The sequence below is a fragment of the Culex quinquefasciatus genome, chromosome 3 (genome assembly GCF_015732765.1).
Source record: "Culex quinquefasciatus strain JHB chromosome 3, VPISU_Cqui_1.0_pri_paternal, whole genome shotgun sequence".
Classification (NCBI taxonomy): domain Eukaryota; kingdom Metazoa; phylum Arthropoda; class Insecta; order Diptera; family Culicidae; genus Culex; species Culex quinquefasciatus.
Genome location: NC_051863.1, coordinates 81,573,583 through 81,593,359, shown reverse-complemented (window position 1 = coordinate 81,593,359; position 19,777 = coordinate 81,573,583). Strand labels below are relative to the sequence as shown.

General features: G+C 43.7%; 2 protein-coding genes across 2 annotated transcripts; both read right to left on the bottom strand.

The window, feature by feature from the left end:
• Window positions 1–5,314: 5,314 nt before the first annotated feature.
• Window positions 5,315–7,210, bottom strand: LOC119769013. The gene has a single exon (XM_038260888.1). The coding sequence runs from the start codon at window positions 7,208–7,210 to the stop codon at window positions 5,315–5,317; it is 1,896 nt and encodes a 631-aa protein (XP_038116816.1).
• Window positions 7,211–7,311: 101 nt separating this feature from the next.
• Window positions 7,312–9,492, bottom strand: LOC119769012. The gene has a single exon (XM_038260887.1). It carries the CDS (start codon window positions 9,490–9,492, stop codon window positions 7,312–7,314), a length of 2,181 nt encoding a protein of 726 aa, XP_038116815.1.
• Between the last annotated feature and the right edge of the window lie 10,285 nt (window positions 9,493–19,777).

Below are 19,777 nucleotides of genomic sequence, written 5' to 3'. Positions count from 1 at the left end.
GCCGTAAATAAGTGAGCGTCTCATTATGAGACGAGATTTATTTTATTCACTGAACAATAATTATTTTCATTCGTACTGTAGTACGTAAAAATCTGGTGCGGGTTTTAATTTGATTCATCTGAGTGGTTAATTTATTCAATAATTAAGTTTGCAATAAACACAGATAAAACAAAGAAAAAATAATTGTATCTTTATATTCCTTCATAAATTCATCACAAAGCCAAGCTACGTTTGAGCGAGTGTGTGTGTGGTCAAATTTGGGACTTGTTAAGCAAAACCGGTAGCATTCTTATCCCTTCAGGATACCCTACGTCGCATTTGAGTTTTATATAGATCTGATCACCGTCATGAGTTATCAGAATGCGATGAATCTTAGCGCTCTTAGTCTGAGCAAATTTGACATTTTATAAGTAGGGGAAGGTGGGGCAAGACGACCATATGGGGCAAGAGGAACAATCGCTCCTACGGCCGTAATTTGTACAATTTTGATTGTTTCCAGTATGAGGAATTGTTGCTAGCAATGCAATTAGCTGATTCTACTACCACATAACCGCCAAAATGACGTAAACGCCACGGGGCATAAGATTTAATGAAGTTTTTTTCGAAACCTTTGTTTTCTTATAATATTTGGAAAGTACAAAATAAGGCTTAGGGTTCGTTTTAAGGCTCATTTTATCAAAATGCTATTTTTCCTAGATCAGTAGTGTCCCTACAAATGACATGCACCTATTACAAAGTATGATTTAACTTTTGGTTATTTTTGTTGAGAGCTTTTAAAAATCTTGTTCAGGTGGGGCAAGTGTACCATATGGATTTTTAGTATGGAAAAAATTACGAATTGCTGCAACAACATATTTTATTGGGAAATAAATACATGAAAGTACTTAAAAACTGATAAACAATCGTTAAAAAAATTGTACATACAAAGTATAGTGATATTATGAAAATTTACTATTTATCATCGAAGTAGTATTTTTTTCGTAAAAACGATAAAATTTTTAGTAAAATATTATTATTTAATCTAAAAATGGAAGAAACCATTCAAATACATTCTAATCCTATGTATCTAAGTGATAACAGTTTAATTGTTAGCAAATTACCATATTTTTCATGCATTGTTCCTCTTGCCCCAACGGGTTGCTCGTCTTGCCCCACTAGTTGAGTAGAACGTACGGCAAATCAAAAATTTTAAAATCAATGTTTCACATTAAAAAACAGGATTTTTTAAAAACTTGTTTAAACAAAGTCTTAGTCAAGACCTAGAATAAGATGATTATAATAAAATTCGACAGATTTTTTAACTTTTTAATGGGTTATAACGAGCATTTCCTTAGCTTGTTACACTTGCCCCACTTTCCCCTACAGGATAGCGTGACAAATAATGGGTAAATTTTTGCTGATTTTAGCGTGATAGAGTTCGTCAGCCTTCAGGGATATATTTAACCCAATTTACCTTCTCCTGTTCACGGACTGATGATTATCAAAGTACAGCGAAAGTAATTAACATTGCGAAATGACAACATACATACTACTAAAGCTCTGGAGCAACATTTGGAAAGGGCGCAGAAGCATTTTGACAGCCAGAACTTTTGCAAATTCCAAGACAATAAGTAACTATTTGACAAAACCCGCAGTGTTAAAAGGTAGGTAGCTTGGAAGGCCAGCTATCATTTAACACACTGTTTCCCAAACTTTTTTTGTCTAGGGCCCACCTTCCATACATTAATAGTGGGGCCCAGTACCCACTTTGGGAAACACTGGTTCAACTGGCTGGGAATGTACAAAATAGTTCCAGCTGTCAAATGCTTATCCGCCCTTTTCTCGTGTTGCTCCAGAGTTTGTCTTCCGGCGAAATCGTTAGGTACATTCGAAGATGTGCTTGAAAGTTGCTTTGATGTTCCATTACAAGAGCCGAAGAGCTTAGCAAAGAATCAGATGTTCAACTTGTAGCGGATAATATTCTAGACCGAGGCTTTCTGGCCAAACTGGTAGCTGTTAATTGTTAATAAGGGAATATAAATATTGCATTAGGGGTTACATGAGAAAATGACATCAGCAGCCATACCATTTTAAGATTAGGAAACCCCTGTTGAGCGTTGAAATTCAGAGAAAAAGTGGCAAATTGTGTTTTTTAATTTTCATATTTTGTTATTTCACAACATTGTTAAAATAAATTACCTAAGCGTGACAAAAAATGATTGGTGTATTGGTTGGATTATTATCGATCCTTAGGAAAAAAAACTAACTGCACCTTCAAACTAAAATACATCCAGAATAACTAATATCATCCAATCTGTTGCACCAGAAGGTTCAATAAATCTTCAGACAAGTATAAAAGTTAGCTGTACCGACGGCTTGGGAAATAATATATTGTTGCTTTTCCCAAAAATCATACTAGAGTCGCCTCCAAACACTCGAAAAACATCTTCCTGTAGTCAAGAGAAAATAACTTTGATTACAAAAAAATATTCGCACTCATGCACTCGATACCCAGCTGCACAAAGCTGAACTCTGCCAGAGACTACTCCTATGCAAATTCTCGGTGGGTCTCAGCTGAAGTTAAGCTTAGAGAACGGTTATTTAATACATCCTATAGTGTCGAAAGCGTAGACTCAAGAGTTACTGAACTTGACACGGAAAATTTATTATAGTTATTTTCGACATTTTTGTTTATACCTACTGACATAAGTATCGTAAATGGGTAAATGAGACGGAATGTTTTCAAAAGAATTCAAAAAAGCATACATTTTCCAAAATTCAAAGTTTCAGTTGTTTGCATATTTTTCAGGCCAACTGCATGCTACCCCCAGACTAAACCGTACGAACGAACACAAGTTGGCAAAAAGTTTTTTTGTCGAACCGAGAAACACGGTACGCATAATATGAAATATGAAATTTAAATTTCGCACATGTTTCGAAACTTTCCCTCGCCCAATTCGGCAGTGCAGCAATGCAGTGTATGCTGCCCTTAAAAAGCACCAGCCAGAGTAGTGGCTTCCATACCCAGCCAGACAGGCGATATTTTTCGGTAGCGAAGATTAATGGCAGCAGAGTTGAAAGTATTTTTTTTAGTATGATATTTCTACTCTCTATATCCGTTACAATGAAAATACCCTGTTTTGGTGAGCGCCGATGAAATTGGGAAGAACGAAATTATTATTCACTTCAAATTAAAAAAAATGTTTAATTTATTACGCGTAGGTTTTGTTTTATAAAAATACTATATTAAATTTATTGCAATGGATAGGGCAGGAAAACGAGGCAGATTTTTTTAAATTATAAAGCATAATGAAAAAACAATGGCAAACGCCATGCTTTTTAAAAAGAATATTTAAATGATGGAACCAGGCGTAAACAGCCATAATTTTCAAAATAACCAAAAGTCACACATTCAACCCGCCACATCGATATCGATCATATTTTCGAGAGCAAACCCCAGTGCGAAAATAGGTTTCCCTTCGAAATCATGTGGTTGTGGCATATATCGAGATAATCCATCGTGGCAAGCAATTGGGTCATTAAATCGCTTTTTATTTTCCAAAATGAGGCAACTTGGAAGTCGGTTTTTAAAATGTTTGATTTATGTTTTTAAAAGATGTAAAAAAAACATCATAAAAGTAAAGATAAACAGTAAACAAAAAACCTGTAACATAAAGAAGCAGCTTTAAGACCCTATTGACGAGATTACGGTTTCGATACTCCGCGCTGTTGCAAACCTCGTAAATTATGCGGCACCAGCCACCACCCAAACGTGGCAACATAATTTTGGATTATTTACCTGGCTCATAATTAAAATCTCACCACACTAGCCACGGTAATATTTATGCGTAAAGCCATCACAAGGTAATTAATCTACAAGTTCTATTATTTTGCTTTGAAACAGGAAGCAGGTGGCTGATATTTATATTAAAACGCATACAACAAGCAAACATTATTTATTTTCCTCTAAACGGTTTTGATGATTATTTGCCAAATTTTACCAAACCATATTGTTGGGGCCAAATCTCCCAACTAGATCTGCGGGTGGACTGTATTAGGATTTTCTCCGGGTGATCAAAACACTTTGCGGAATTCACTTTTCTAACAAAACTTGTATTCCGATCACTATGTACAAAACACGTCTTTACTTGAACGCGTCGCGAACTGGAGTGAAAAATCTCCACTTCTCTCTCTCTCTTTCTCCTCCTTCTGCTCGATTGCGCGCGCTTCCGTTGCGCGCCAATTCCCACCTTCTCGATCGTTCCTTGCGTCGTCGCAGGCGGCGACGAGGGGTGTCGCGTTGGTGAGTCGATCGCAGCAACCAGTGTTGCCGACCGAGCTGCTTTTTTTCATTGCACGTCAAGATTTTGCGAAGGACGGAAGCGTAGCTGACATTCTCCCCCCGCGGCTGCATTCCAGCTAATCTGAAGCACCGAAGCGCTCCAGAAGCCGGTCGTTGTCTACGGTCGGCAAGGGTGCCAGTTTGGATACCGACCGCTTGAAGACTGCTCCAGAACCGGTTTTCACGTCCACGACACGCACCAGCGCGTCCATTCCGGGGTAAGTCTCGACGATGATGCCGACCTTCCAGGTCTGCGACGGAAGGTTGTCCTCGACGAGGAGGACCAGCATTCCGGGCTGCAGATTGTGCGATTTCTTGGTCCACTTCGCACGGTTCTGCAGACTTGTCAGGTACTCTCTGGACCAGCGGCCCCAGAAGTCCTCACGAAGCTTGTCCAGGTACTCCCAGCGGTTCAGACGGTTGTCCGCGACACCGCTACGGGAGGGCTTGGCGACAGGACGCAGCGGCCTGCCGAGTTGAAGATGCGCCGGAGTTATCGGAAGAGGATCTCCGGGGCTGTCCGACAAGCTGAAGAGCGGCCGAGAGTTCAAGACCGCTTCAACGTGCGTCAAGATGGTAGAAAACTCTTCAAAGGTAAGCACCGCGTTCTGCAGTGTTCGTTTCAGGTGTGTCTTGACGCTCTTCACGCCCGCCTCCCACAATCCGCCGAAGTTGGGAGCCCTGGGCGGGATGAAGCTCCACTCGATGGCTTTGGGCACGAGCAAGTCTTGGATTCCGCGTTTCAGAAGGTCCTGCTTGAAGAGCTCGTGCATTTCGCGCAATGATCGTGACGCCCCGACGAAATTCGTCGCATTGTCAGAGAAGATCTTGCGCACCATGCCTCGTCGGTTGACGAAACGATCCAGGGCGGCCAAAAGGCCTCGGTTGTCAAGTCTGACACCAATTCCAGGTGGATGTTCTTGGTGACCAGACAGACGAACACGGCGATGTAGGCTTTGGTAAGTTTAGGTCTGTACTTGCCTTGTTTCACCGTCACAGGTCCAGTGTAGTCCACGCCGGTGTACTCGAAGGGGCTGCAACGTTCACTCGTTCCGCTGGAAGCTGTCCCATGAACTGTTCAATCCTGCGTGGGTTGGCCTTGAAGCACTGCAGGCACTTGCGAGTCACGTCGCGAACTACGTTGCGCGCCTTCAGCGGCCAGTACTGTTGTCGAACGATGGCCAGGAGTCCGGAGGGGCCGACATGCAGGTTCTCCACATGCAGCGCTCGGACCAGCAACGTAGTCACGTGATGACGGGGCAGGATCACGGGATGCTTAGCCTCGTACGGGAGGCTCGAATGTTCCAGACGTCCGCCGACTCTCAGCAGACCGTCCTCGTCGACGATTGGTGCCAGGCTCGCGAGCTGGCTGGATGTTTGTGCGGTCTTCGCTAGATAAAACTCATCTGGTAAGGCTGCCATTTGAATCGACCAAATGATGGACTTTAACGCCGCTCTCGTTTCAGGAACTGTCACGTAGGCGCACGTCGTCCTTGGTTGTCCAGACTTCTTGTTCCTGCAGTTCTGGACGAATCTGCGCACGTAGCAGATCACGCGCTGGAGTTTCCGGAACTCGCCGAACCGTTTAAACACCGGCATCTCCTCGAAGACGGTGACTTTGTAGACGATGGCTACCAGCCCTGGCAGCTCGTCGTCCTCGAGTTCGGGGGGTTCTTCAGGAACATAGGCAGCGCTCGTCAGCGGTAGAAGACTCTTCCACCACTTCGGACACCGACTCAAGAGTTTGGGACTCATCCCTCGAGAGACGATGTCTGCCGGATTGTCGGCTGACCTCACGTAATTCCATCGGAACTTACCTGTGAGGTTGAAGATCTGGATGATGTGGTTACGCACGAAGGTCTCCAGGAGATTCGGATCCTTCTTCAGCCATGCGAGCACAATCTGGCTGTCCGAATACAGCTCGATAGCAGACAGCTTCAGATCCAGCGTTTCGATGACCTTCACGACGAGCCGCGCAAGCAACAGCGCTGCACACAGCTCCAGGTTCGGCACGGACAGCTTCTTCAGTGGAGCCACTCGGGATTTCGCGCACAACAGGTTGGCCTCGGCCGACCCATTCCCGCGGATACAGCGCAGGTAGACGTTGGCCCCGTAGGCAACGGTCGACGCGTCAGCGAACCCGTGCAGCTCGTGCAGAACCGTGTTGGGCACCACGACGCATCGTGGCACACGGATGTCGTTCAGCGCTGTTAGAGACTCTCGAATCTCGAACCACTCACACAGAAGCTCTTCGTTTAGTTCAGTAGCCCAGTCCATCTTGCTGGCCCACAACTTCTGCATAAACACTTTGGCCAGCACGATGACTGGGGCTACGAAGCCCAGCAGGTCAAACACTTTCAGGATGTCCGAAAACACTTTCGCCTTCGAAACTGGTTTGTCGTCGCACTCTTCCAAACAGTTCACAAAACGAAACTCATCCTCGCGTGGGTCCCACAGGACACCCAGAGCCTTAATGGCTTCGTTCGCACTATATTCTTCGATCGGTTTCGGCTTCTCCCGATCTTCTTCAGGCACACACTTTAGCACTTGCTCTGAGTTAGAGCACCACTTTTTCACTGGGAAACCTCCCTCTTTCAGGATCTTCTTCACTTCCAGCACAAGTTTCACTGCTTCCTTCTCGTTGCTGGCTCCGGACAGCATGTCGTCGACATACATGTCCTCGATCACGATCTTGGCGGCTGCTGGGAACCGGCCTTTCGCCGACTCCGCCTGCTCCACCAGACACCGCGTTGCGAGGAACGGGGCGCTCGCCGTTCCGTAGGTCACGGTGTTCAGCTCAAGCACTCGCAAGCGCTCGTTCGGGTCCTTCCTCCAGAAGATTCGCTGGTACGGCGTATCGCTCGGATGCACACGCACCTGCCGATACATCTTCACCACGTCGGCGGTGAATGCGACCGGATGGCGACGGAACCGCAGAACGATGGAGAACAGGTCATTCTGGACGGTCGGTCCCACCTTCAACACATCGTTCAGGAGTACTTGCCGGCCTTGGCGCTGGCGTCGAAAACCACCCGCAGCTTCGTAGACGAACTGGACGGTTTGAGCACAGCGTGGTGCGGCAGGTAGTACTTACGCACTTCTGGTGAATCTTGATGCTCAGAAATCTCCTTGCAGTGACCCAGCGCCTCGTACTCCTCGACGAACGCCGTGTACTGCTCTCGGAGTTCCGGGTTGCGCGACAGACGGCGCTCCAGCAGGTTGAATCTCCTCAACGCCTGGACTCGGTTGTCGCCCAGCTCAAGAACCTCGTCCTTGAATGGCAACCTGACGACGAAGCGACCACTTCCGTCACGGCCGTGGGTGCCACGAAAGTGCTCTTCCACTTCCTGTTCTTCGTTGGTTTGAAGTTGCTTGTCTGCTAGTTCTTCAACCAGCCAGAACTTCTCGATGGCGTTGTTCAGCTGATCCTTCAGCGTAATGTTTGAGTGGACGACTTGGCAACTCAGCTGCTGGAACGGGTCGTACACGCCGGTCACGATCCAGCCCAGATCGGTTTCACGCAGAGTCACGGTGCCGTTCGCCAGTTTCACTCGATCCGTTCGCAGCAAGTCCCACACGTAGTTCGACGCCATGACCAGGTCAATCTCGTCCGGCTCGCTGAACTTCGGGTCTGCCAGGAACACGTCACTCGGGATGTGCCAAGCAGCTGCCTCGATTCTTGCCGACGGGATCCGTCCCGTTGGCTTGTCCGAAATCAGGCACGAGATGTTGTCTTGGAACTCACAGTACCTCGACGAGAAGGTAAGGTTGACTCCCTTCTTTGCTTGCGTCTTCACTGCGTTGGCTCCAACGACCGTCACGTTGCACTTTTCGAAGGTTAGACCGAGGGTTCGTGCCATCGCCTCCGACAAAATGTGCGCCTGGGAACCGGAATCCAACAACGTTCGACACGGATGGAACCTGCCGGACTTGTCCGCCACGTTGATGATCGCTGTCTGCAGCAGAACCTGCTGCGGTGATTTCAGCGCTCCGCTGCTGAAGCACGAAGTTGCCTGCTGCTCGTTGTCATCGTTCACTTCCGGCGTACCCGTGTCGCTGGGACCAGCCTTCACGCTGGCGGATGACACTGCCGACGGCGCCTTCGCTGATACCGGAGCCGCTTCTGGCTTCGGCTTGGTTTGCTGCTGGTTCTTCTCCTGGTGCAACAAGCTGTGGTGCTTCTCACCGCACTTACAGGATCGATCCGACGGACACTGTCCAACTCGGTGACCCTTGCGCAAGCAGTTGTAGCACAGCCTCGCGTCACGCACCTTCGACCATCTCTCCGCAACACTCATGCCGCGGAACGAGCCACACTTGTAGTTCGCGTGAGACCCGTCACACAGATCGCACTCGGCCTCGTTGGATGTCGCGGCTGCCGAGGTGATCTTCGCCGATGGCTTCGAGGACTGCACCGCCTTGGGAACTGCCGACCGGACCGCATACGACGCAGGGGCAGCTAACTCGCACCGTTCCAGGATGGCGCACCGCTGCTTCAAGAATTCGATCGTCTGCGCATACTTCGGGAGTTCACCCTTCTTGACGGTAGCTTCCCACTGCTCACGTGTCTCACGATCCAAGCAAGACGACAGAATGTTGACGACGAACAACTCAGATACACCCAGCAACTCCTGCTTGTGGTACCGTAAGTTTTCAACGTGTCTCGAACACTCCTCGTACAGCTCTCGCAGCTCCTTTGACGACTTCTTCGCCATCCTTTTTAGCTGCAAGATCCCGTTGATGTGGATGTCGATGATCAGGCGTCGGTTCTCGTACCGGTCCTCGAGGATCTCCCACGCGTGCGCATAGTTGTTGTCCTGAAGCGTCTTCGTGTCGATCATGCCCGTCGCCGCACCCACCAGAGACTTGTCCAAGTAGTGCAGCTTGATGGCGTCCGAGTCTGGCGAGTTCTTCATCAGCTCCAGGAACATCGACTTGAACTTCGGCCAGTTCTCGTACTGGCCGTCAAACGTTGGAATCGGTGCACGCAAGGGCGTCTGCTGTACAATCACCTGCTGACTAGCCTGTCCGGCAGGGACGACCGCTTGGGCACGATTCGGTGGTGCTGTGAGCTCAACAATCTTCTCCAGCACCTCGTCGTAGAGCTGCTCGAAGTCCAAAAACCGTTCGGCGTTCTCGGTCCTCTGCTCTTCCGACAACCTTGCGTCCATAATATTGTTGTTAAGGCTGTTGTACTAACCGTAGTACTTTTCAGCGTTCGCCTTGCAGACTACGATCCGCGATGCTGGGATTCCAGGCTGGCCGAGGACAGTCCTGACCCGCGTCAGCTTGCCCTTGACATGTCCGCGCCTGTTCAGCAACGCCTGCACTTCTTCGTCCGCCATTTTCCGCTTGCTCTCCGTGTGCCGTTGCTTCGGAGTCAGCGGAAGTTGAACCACCACGGGCTTACGGTCTTCCGGTTCCGGTTTCTTCTGAACACTGGCTTCTTGCTCAGATTCCTCGCCTTCTTCCGGTTCTACTTTCGGCTCGGTGTTCAACCCCAGGAAACTACGCCACATCCGCCGGGATGCAGCTCACTTTTCACTTTTCTCTTCGGATTCCAAGATGGCGGCGCACGCTCTCTTCTCGCCGAACACTCTCTTGCTGGCGTTTTCAAGATGGCGGCCCACACTCTTTTCACCGATCACTTTTCTCACTTTTGCTCCGGTGGTTTTCCGAACCACCTTCCACGCACTGTCCTGCTCGAGTAGCAACGCTACCGTCCACGCAATGTTCTGCTTCGGTGGCCAATCGCGACCACTGTCGGCACTTAGCACTACCAGTGGCCAATCCGACCTCTTCCGGTGCACTGTCTCGCGCGTTGCTGGAACCTCCACACAACCGCGTCACTTTCACGCTGTTTGGGCCACGTGAAACGCCCTCCGGGATTAGCGACTTCCGGACACTTCACTCCTCGCGACACTCCGGAATTCTCCGATTCCGACGAACTTACCGATAGGAACTGTCTATCCGGCTCGTAAGGGCCAAATGTTGGGGCCAAATCTCCCAACTAGATCTGCGGGTGGACTGTATTAGGGATTTTCTCCGGGTGATCAAAAACACTTTGCGGAATTCACTTTTCTAACAAAACTTGTATTCCGATCACTATGTACAAAACACGTCTTTACTTGAACGCGTCGCGAACTGGAGTGAAAAATCTCCACTTCTCTCTCTCTCTTTCTCCTCCTTCTGCTCGATTGCGCGCGCTTCCGTTGCGCGCCAATTCCCACCTTCTCGATCGTTCCTTCCCACATTGACTGGGCAGCCCGCCGGCGGTTCGCTGGCGGACCGCCAAACCGCTCTGGCGATCCGCCAGCGTTTGATTTGGCGGACCACGGGCGACCCGCAGGCGGATAAAATTTGCAACAATTTGGCGCACGATCAATTTTTTTATCGTGACGTTGGTCCGCCAGCGACTCGCCCCGGGGTCGCCCAGGTTTGCCTTGAAATGTTTCACCCGCCGTTCATCCGCCCTACATACGCCGTTTTGTATGGTTCAACCGCCCCTATAGGATGGTCCGCCAGCGGGTCGCCCTCGATACGCCTTCCATAGAAAGTTCATCCGCCTAAAAAGCCCCAACCGCCGTGGCTCGCCCTCGACCCGCCTTTCATATACGGTTCGTCCGCCCCTGTAAGATGGTCCGCCAGTGGCTCGCCCCGATCCGCCCCCTATATAAAGTTCATCCGCCCAAAAGCCCCAACCGCCTTGGCTCGCCCTTGATGCGCCTTTCATATACGGTTCAGCCGCCCTTGTAGGTTGGTCCGCCAGCGGGTCGCCCTCGATACGCCTCCCATATAAAATTCATCCGCCCAAAAGCCCCAACCGCTTTGGCTCGCCCTTGATGCGCCTCTCATATACGGTTCAGCCGCCCCTGTAGGTTGGTTCGCCAGCGGGTCGCCCTTGATACGCCCCCCATATAAAATTCATCCGCCCAAAAACCCCAACCGCCTTGACTCGCCCTTGATGCGCCTCTCATATACGGTTCAGCCGCCCCTGTAGGTTGATTCGCCAGCGAGTCGCCCTTGATACGCCCCCATATAAAATTCATCCGCCCAAAAGCCCCAACCGCCTTGGCTCGCCCTTGATGCGCCTCTCATATACGGTTCAGCCGCCCCTGTAGGTTGGTCCGCCAGCGGGTCGCCCCTGATCCGCCCCCTATATAAAGTTCATCCGCCCAAAAAGCCCCAACCGCTTTGGCTCGCCCTTGATGCGCCTTTCATATACGGTTCAGCCACCCCTATAGGTTGGTCCGCCAGCGGCTCGCCCCCGATCCGCCCCCTATATAAAGTTCATCCGCCCAAAATGCCCCAACCGCCTTGGCCCGCCCTCGATTCGCCATTCATACATATTTCATCAGCCCAAGCAGAATACCCGTTCAGGTTCCTTCAGGATTCTGATAGTGTTTTTTAAGTTCATCTAAAACTGAAAAAACACAAAGTGCCTTATATAGAAATGCAGATCTTTGTAGATTCATGTGTGCTGAAATTTAGAAATAAAACAAAAATATGAAAAAAACATAATTTCCAACATAATGTTGTTCTCAATACATCTTACGTGCGTTGTTAGTTCACTGAGGTGAAATGATGAAAAAAATAAAGAAACAAAATAATATATTGATAAGCAAACTTGTTGCGAAGATTTTCCATTTCCTGCAAATAAAAATAATTCTTTAACTAATTCTTAAAAACTAAATTATTTAAAATGTTCATGTATTATTGGTACTTACATATAAACAGTCAACGTATTGAATGTTAACAATTCATACTCTAATCTAATCATCAGCTCCATTCATCATTCGATTCAGATTGGAGATGAGATGATTCCACATTTTGTAGCAGCCTAACACACTCTTCTGGGCTGTTGTGGTCAATTAATCATTCTTATCTCTCCGCTGATGGCCGCTCATGTTTTTCTGATGATTTTTATTCTAGAAGATTCTTTATTACTTTTTTTTTTATTTCGTCGTCATTGTGCAATCTCACCACGACACAAGTTCTTGTGAATAAAATCCGAGAGCAGAAACCTTCAATATAGGTATTAGGTACATACACATTAAATTTGCCTGTCTGTGACATATTAACTAGAAACAATAGTTTTGAGCAAATAAGCAAATTTTTCCACAGCCGAGCCCGTTCTTCTCGATGTCTGTATCACCTGAGATAAAGCTTTTACACCATACTAAACTTTTACTTCAATCAAGTCAAAACGTTATGCAGTTGAAATCTTTTTCATTCTTGCTAATGAAAGTTTGTATCGTGCTTGAGCTCACATTTGATTTAAGGATATGAAAGACTGCTCCACATCTGACAGACGAAAAACTGATTTTTTATTCCTTTTCAATAATCCATGTGATCAACTTTGATATAATAAAAGTGGCTTAATTTTTGCTTTGATGGTACAACTTACGGCCATAACTTTTTATAAGCTTATTTTGCTCGGAATGTTTCCCAAAAGTCCACTACTTCTGATTCTCCATCTTTCATGAACGCTAAAAACTCGTACCATTATGGGATAATATTCCAATGTGGTTGGCGGGATAACAGCATCCTAGAGACACGTTAATATTTAAGCAGCTCGTCTGAAACTTTAAAATAATTAGAAGCAAGACGAGCGGTGTTAGCCCACTCTTGAAATATATCTAGCAGTAGATTTCAAAACTTTGCAGATTGACTTATGAACTGTAATGAAATTTGCTTCGTTCAATCCCAAAGAAAATTATTTCAAATGAACCTTTTTTTTGTTTATATCTAACTACAAGCGAGTTTAGTTAAATCTTATTTGTATTTATTTTTCATTTTATTTAATTTATCAAATTGTTTGAACAATAACATTTGTGCAAGGACATTCTTAAGCTGGATATGGAATACCGTTCATCAGCTGACTAATTTGATGATATGTGTTTGTAGGCGTTTAATGAATCGAGTAAATCAAATGGAGGAAAACAAATACAAACAGCTAGAAGATTGACGATAGTTAGAGGAAACGAAGCGTTTTGTATTTTTATAACTTCAATCAATTTTAGTTCTTACTAAAAGAATATACAATGTCGAATAAGTTGTTTGACCATATTCCCTGTGTTAAAAGCCGGATTTAGTTTACGGAACATTAAACGAAATTGTAGAATTAAATATGACAAACATTAAAAAGCCCTGAATCCAAAACATAGCCTACAACATAAATTTGAAACAGAGAACTAAACAAACCTTGTTGTTGGTTTGTTTGCCTGGAGAAAAATAAAAAATAATAACCAAAAAATGAATGTTGAGAAATTGTAGTACATGAGATACCAACCATAACAATAAAATATATATATCTGACACATTTAGTAAATGATCACACCATGTCCAAATCACAAAGCCTAGCACATTTTTGCATGCATGCATTGAATTGCATTGAACTCGCAGGCACAGCAATTGAACTTGTCACACTAGGGTGGAATCTAGTTATATGGGAAAATTGAAAACGATAAAAATCCAATCTGCAACACATTTTTTGGGTCCCTTTTAGGGTCCCAAACAATCCCTCAAAATTTGTTAGCGATTGGTTAAGCCCACGATTGGCGCAAAGCGAATTAAATTTTTATGGAAATTACTATGGGGAAACTTACATTTTCACATTTCTGAATTTACAAATTGCATTTTTAATTATTTTATTAAACTAACACCGTTGAAGTATAGCCCAAGAAAATTCAAAATAAATCATTAACAGATTGATTTTCTCCGAGAAGTTTGGGAGCGATTTTCTTTTGCAAAAAATCCTCCTCTCTCTTTCGTGGGTGAAGAATGCTCGCAAGCGAAAATGATTAGTTTGCGATTATTCCGTCCCTGCTGCCAACATTGGCAATGGAACCAGAATATGCAAAACATACATGATTGTTCTTATATTTAGATAAACCTTACGTAAAATCGTTACCCGAGCATGGGTAAATAACAAGGGAAATGCGTAATAATACCTTTCTCTGGTATCAATACCAAATTTTGGTATTCTTGAACCCTTTAAAATTTGTCTTAAGGATTATGCAAGAGCAAAATGTGGTATCATACCAATTTAAGGTATTGTTTTGATATTGCAAAATTGCAGAATTTGTCAATGATCGAACACCACATTTTGGTATTCTTTTGGTATTACAGTATTTTATCAAATTCCTCTGCAACTATGGGAAAATTTTGACCAATTTTGACAAAATAATTAATTTTGCGCTATAATGATGTCTCAAAGCGAATGCTTTCATTCAAAACCGGAAATTTCAAACTTGATTTTAAACATTTTTGATATACCCCCTATAGAAATGACTTGAAATTGTGGAAAATTTTCTAAGTCAGGATGGCACATTTTGGTATTATTTTGGTATTAAAGTGTTTTTTTTTTAAATTCCTCTGAAACTATGGGAAAATGTTGACCAATTTTGACAAAATAATAAATTTTGCGCTAAAATGATGTCTCAAAGCGAATGCTTTCATTCAAAACCGGAAATTTAAAACTTGATTTTAAACATTTTTGATATACCCCCTACAGAAATGACTTGAAATTGTGGAAAATTTTCTAAGTCAGGATGGCACATTTTGGTATTATTTGAATATTGAAAGGTTTCATCAATTTTCTCTGAAACTATGGGAAATTTGTTAAAAAAAAATTACGAGTTAATTAATTTTACGCTAAAATGACTTGAAACCCAAAAATGTTAAAGATGATTTTAAAGATTAGTGTGATATACCCACTCAAAAACGTTGAAATATCTCTAAGTCAGGATAACCAAATACTTTGAAAAACGAGCCTGTCCGCGCGTGTGGTCGGTTCGGGAGATTTCGGACGCAGTAAAACACCGTTTTTAAACTACGCGAACTAAAACAATTTTATTGCGCGAACAGAAAAACGTTTATTTTAAAACGCGTAACCGTCTGGCGTAGTCGGCAGTTTATTTCTAACTATAATCTAAAATCCATTGTTCATGGGAGGCTGGCCGGGAGAGATCAAGTAGAGCGAGGATTCCCTCTGCTCTCTGCTGGCTCTCATCAAAGATGGACCAGGGACGGCGTGAGAAAGACAAGGACAGTGTAACATTTATTCGTGTGGATCACATCTAGGGTGTAACAAAATTAAATTTGATCTCTCGCGCGATCAGAGTCAATCGACAGATTAATGAATTTTGGTGAATTTCAATTCAGTTTCATTTTAATAATACTTATTTTTCAATCTTGTTATTGTTCAGAAGCTTCAAGAACTTCAAGCACAGGCCGTTCATCAATGACAAATGCATTCGGTGTGGTGAAGAATATCACTAATAACAACATGGAATCATCAGGTGAGTAGATTTGGCTGTTGCATATGAATAATTTCCATTTTTTCACTAACTGCAACTGCTGCACTAAAAATGGTATGAAAATACCAAATTTTGGTATTACTTGTTCAAATACCAGCGACCATAATGTGCTCTTAGTTGCCCAGTAATAGATGGTAAAATACCATGAAATCATACCAAAATCATGTATGTGAAAGACCACAGAAATACCAAAATATGATTTTCCAAGGGCGCGGGAATACCTAAAAATAAAACCATGGCAATACCAAGTTTTGGTATTCAAGCAATGTTCAAAAATCCAGAAGACCTCAACTTGGTATTGAAATGGTTTTATTTTGAGGTATTATTTTACCCTTGGAATAACATGGTTTGGTATTGTTGTGCCCTTACACATACAAGATTTTGGTATGATTTCATGGTATTTTACCATCTATTACTGGGCAACCAAGGGCACATTTTGGTCGCTGTTATTTGCCCAAGTAATACCAAAATTTGGTATTCCGTGTTATTTACCCCTGCTCGGGTATGAAGAAATGTTCAGAAGACATTATTAAGTTGAGTTGCACCCAAATTCCTCAAATATATTATAATTTTCGAAAAATTGTCCCCGGCAAAAAAGATATGCGTCGCACCTCGCGCCGCCCGAGACGCCATTTGAGTTTGCCGGGGCCGATTTTTTGGAGGTTAGAATTTGAAGGTCTGTACCGAGCTCCAATCAAGCTCATATTTAGGGTTTGGGCTCAGTATGCCCACCGGAACAAACCTTTGAATGCCCGCCAAAAAGTCAACTTTGTTACACTCTATTTTCCCATACTATTTCCATATTGCTTTAAATTTTTTTGCGCCAATCGTGGGCTTAACCAAACGCTCCAAAATTTTGGGGGGTTGTTCGGGACCCTAGAGGGCAGTGCGTAGCCGAATGGTTACGCTGTCCGCTTTGTACGCGGATGTTTCTGGGTTCGATTCCCATCTGCTGCAACCTTCCATCGGATGAGGAAGTAAAATGTCGGTCCCGGCCTTGGTTGTTAGGCCGTTAGGCCATGCCTTAAGTACAAACAACACACCAAACCAAGCCTACTCCGGTGGAATCGCTGGCGGCGGTTGGACTCGCATTCCGAAGGTCGTCAGTTCAAACACTGGGGTGGAAGGTTCCTTGGAGTATAAAGAGGTTTGGGTGCTCTCCCCATTCAAGCCTTCGGACTCCTAGGTTCGAGCAGAAACTTGCAATAGAGACCACAAAAGACCCGGGGGTCGTTAATGTGGATGGTTTGATTTTGATTGGGACCCTAGAAGGGAACCAAAAAAAGTGTTGCTTAAAAAAAATCAATTTTCGATTCCGCCCTAGTGTCACACGTACAACACCGAATGTTTTAATAAAAAACGAAATGAGATAACATTTTATTTTTTTCAATCAAAATAGTTGGCGCATGGCTTGGTTGCATAATTGAGGATATTGAATACAGTTATTTCCAGTGAGCGCTGAAACGGGTATTTACCATATTGGCCGTAAATAAGTGAGCGTCTCATTATGAGACGAGATTTATTTTATTCACTGAACAATAATTATTTTCATTCGTACTGTAGTACGTAAAAATCTGGTGCGGGTTTTAATTTGATTCATCTGAGTGGTTAATTTATTCAATAATTAAGTTTGCAATAAACACAGATAAAACAAAGAAAAATAATTGTATCTTTATATTCCTTCATAAATTCATCACAAAGCCAAGCTACGTTTGAGCGAGTGTGTGTGTGGTCAAATTTGGGACTTGTTAAGCAAAACCGGTAGCATTCTTATCCCTTCAGGATACCCTACGTCGCATTTGAGTTTTATATAGATCTGATCACCGTCATGAGTTATCAGAATGCGATGAATCTTAGCGCTCTTAGTCTGAGCAAATTTGACATTTTATAAGTACAGGATAGCGTGACAAATAATGGGTAAATTTTTGCTGATTTTAGCGTGATAGAGTTCGTCAGCCTTCAGGGATATATTTAACCCAATTTACCTTCTCCTGTTCACGGACTGATGATTATCAAAGTACAGCGAAAGTAATTAACATTGCGAAATGACAACATACATACTACTAAAGCTCTGGAGCAACATTTGGAAAGGGCGCAGAAGCATTTTGACAGCCAGAACTTTTTGCAAATTCCAAGACAATAAGTAACTATTTGACAAAACCCGCAGTGTTAAAAGGTAGGTAGCTTGGAAGGCCAGCTATCATTTAACACACTGTTTCCCAAACTTTTTTTGTCTAGGGCCCACCTTCCATACATTAATAGTGGGGCCCAGTACCCACTTTGGGAAACACTGGTTCAACTGGCTGGGAATGTACAAAATAGTTCCAGCTGTCAAATGCTTATCCGCCCTTTTCTCGTGTTGCTCAGAGTTTGTCTTCCGGCGAAATCGTTAGGTACATTCGAAGATGTGCTTGAAAGTTGCTTTGATGTTCCATTACAAGAGCCGAAGAGCTTAGCAAAGAATCAGATGTTCAACTTGTAGCGGATAATATTCTAGACCGAGGCTTTCTGGCCAAACTGGTAGCTGTTAATTGTTAATAAGGGAATATAAATATTGCATTAGGGGTTACATGAGAAAATGACATCAGCAGCCATACCATTTTAAGATTAGAAACCCCTGTTGAGCGTTGAAATTCAGAGAAAAAGTGGCAAATTGTGTTTTTTAATTTTCATATTTTGTTATTTCACAACATTGTTAAAATAAATTACCTAAGCGTGACAAAAAATGATTGGTGTATTGGTTGGATTATTATCGATCCTTAGGAAAAAAAACTAACTGCACCTTCAAACTAAAATACATCCAGAATAACTAATATCATCCAATCTGTTGCACCAGAAGGTTCAATAAATCTTCAGACAAGTATAAAAGTTAGCTGTACCGACGGCTTGGGAAATAATATATTGTTGCTTTTCCCAAAAATCATACTAGAGTCGCCTCCAAACACTCGAAAAACATCTTCCTGTAGTCAAGAGAAAATAACTTTGATTACAAAAAAATATTCGCACTCATGCACTCGATACCCAGCTGCACAAAGCTGAACTCTGCCAGAGACTACTCCTATGCAAATTCTCGGTGGGTCTCAGCTGAAGTTAAGCTTAGAGAACGGTTATTTAATACATCCTATAGTGTCGAAAGCGTAGACTCAAGAGTTACTGAACTTGACACGGAAAATTTATTATAGTTATTTTCGACATTTTTGTTTATACCTACTGACATAAGTATCGTAAATGGGTAAATGAGACGGAATGTTTTCAAAAGAATTCAAAAAGCATACATTTTCCAAAATTCAAAGTTTCAGTTGTTTGCATATTTTTCAGGCCAACTGCATGCTACCCCCAGACTAAACCGTACGAACGAACACAAGTTGGCAAAAAGTTTTTTGTCGAACCGAGAAACACGGTACGCATAATATGAAATATGAAATTTAAATTTCGCACATGTTTCGAAACTTTCCCTCGCCCAATTCGGCAGTGCAGCAATGCAGTGTATGCTGCCCTTAAAAAGCACCAGCCAGAGTAGTGGCTTCCATACCCAGCCAGACAGGCGATATTTTTCGGTAGCGAAGATTAATGGCAGCAGAGTTGAAAGTATTTTTTTTAGTATGATATTTCTACTCTCTATATCCGTTACAATGAAAATACCCTGTTTTGGTGAGCGCCGATGAAATTGGGAAGAACGAAATTATTATTCACTTCAAATTAAAAAAAATGTTTAATTTATTACGCGTAGGTTTTGTTTTATAAAAATACTATATTAAATTTATTGCAATGGATAGGGCAGGAAAACGAGGCAGATTTTTAAATTATAAAGCATAATGAAAAAACAATGGCAAACGCCATGCTTTTTAAAAGAATATTTAAATGATGGAACCAGGCGTAAACAGCCATAATTTTCAAAATAACCAAAAGTCACACATTCAACCCGCCACATCGATATCGATCATATTTTCGAGAGCAAACCCCAGTGCGAAAATAGGTTTCCCTTCGAAATCATGTGGTTGTGGCATATATCGAGATAATCCATCGTGGCAAGCAATTGGGTCATTAAATCGCTTTTTATTTTCCAAAATGAGGCAACTTGGAAGTCGGTTTTTAAAATGTTTGATTTATGTTTTTAAAAGATGTATTGCGCATT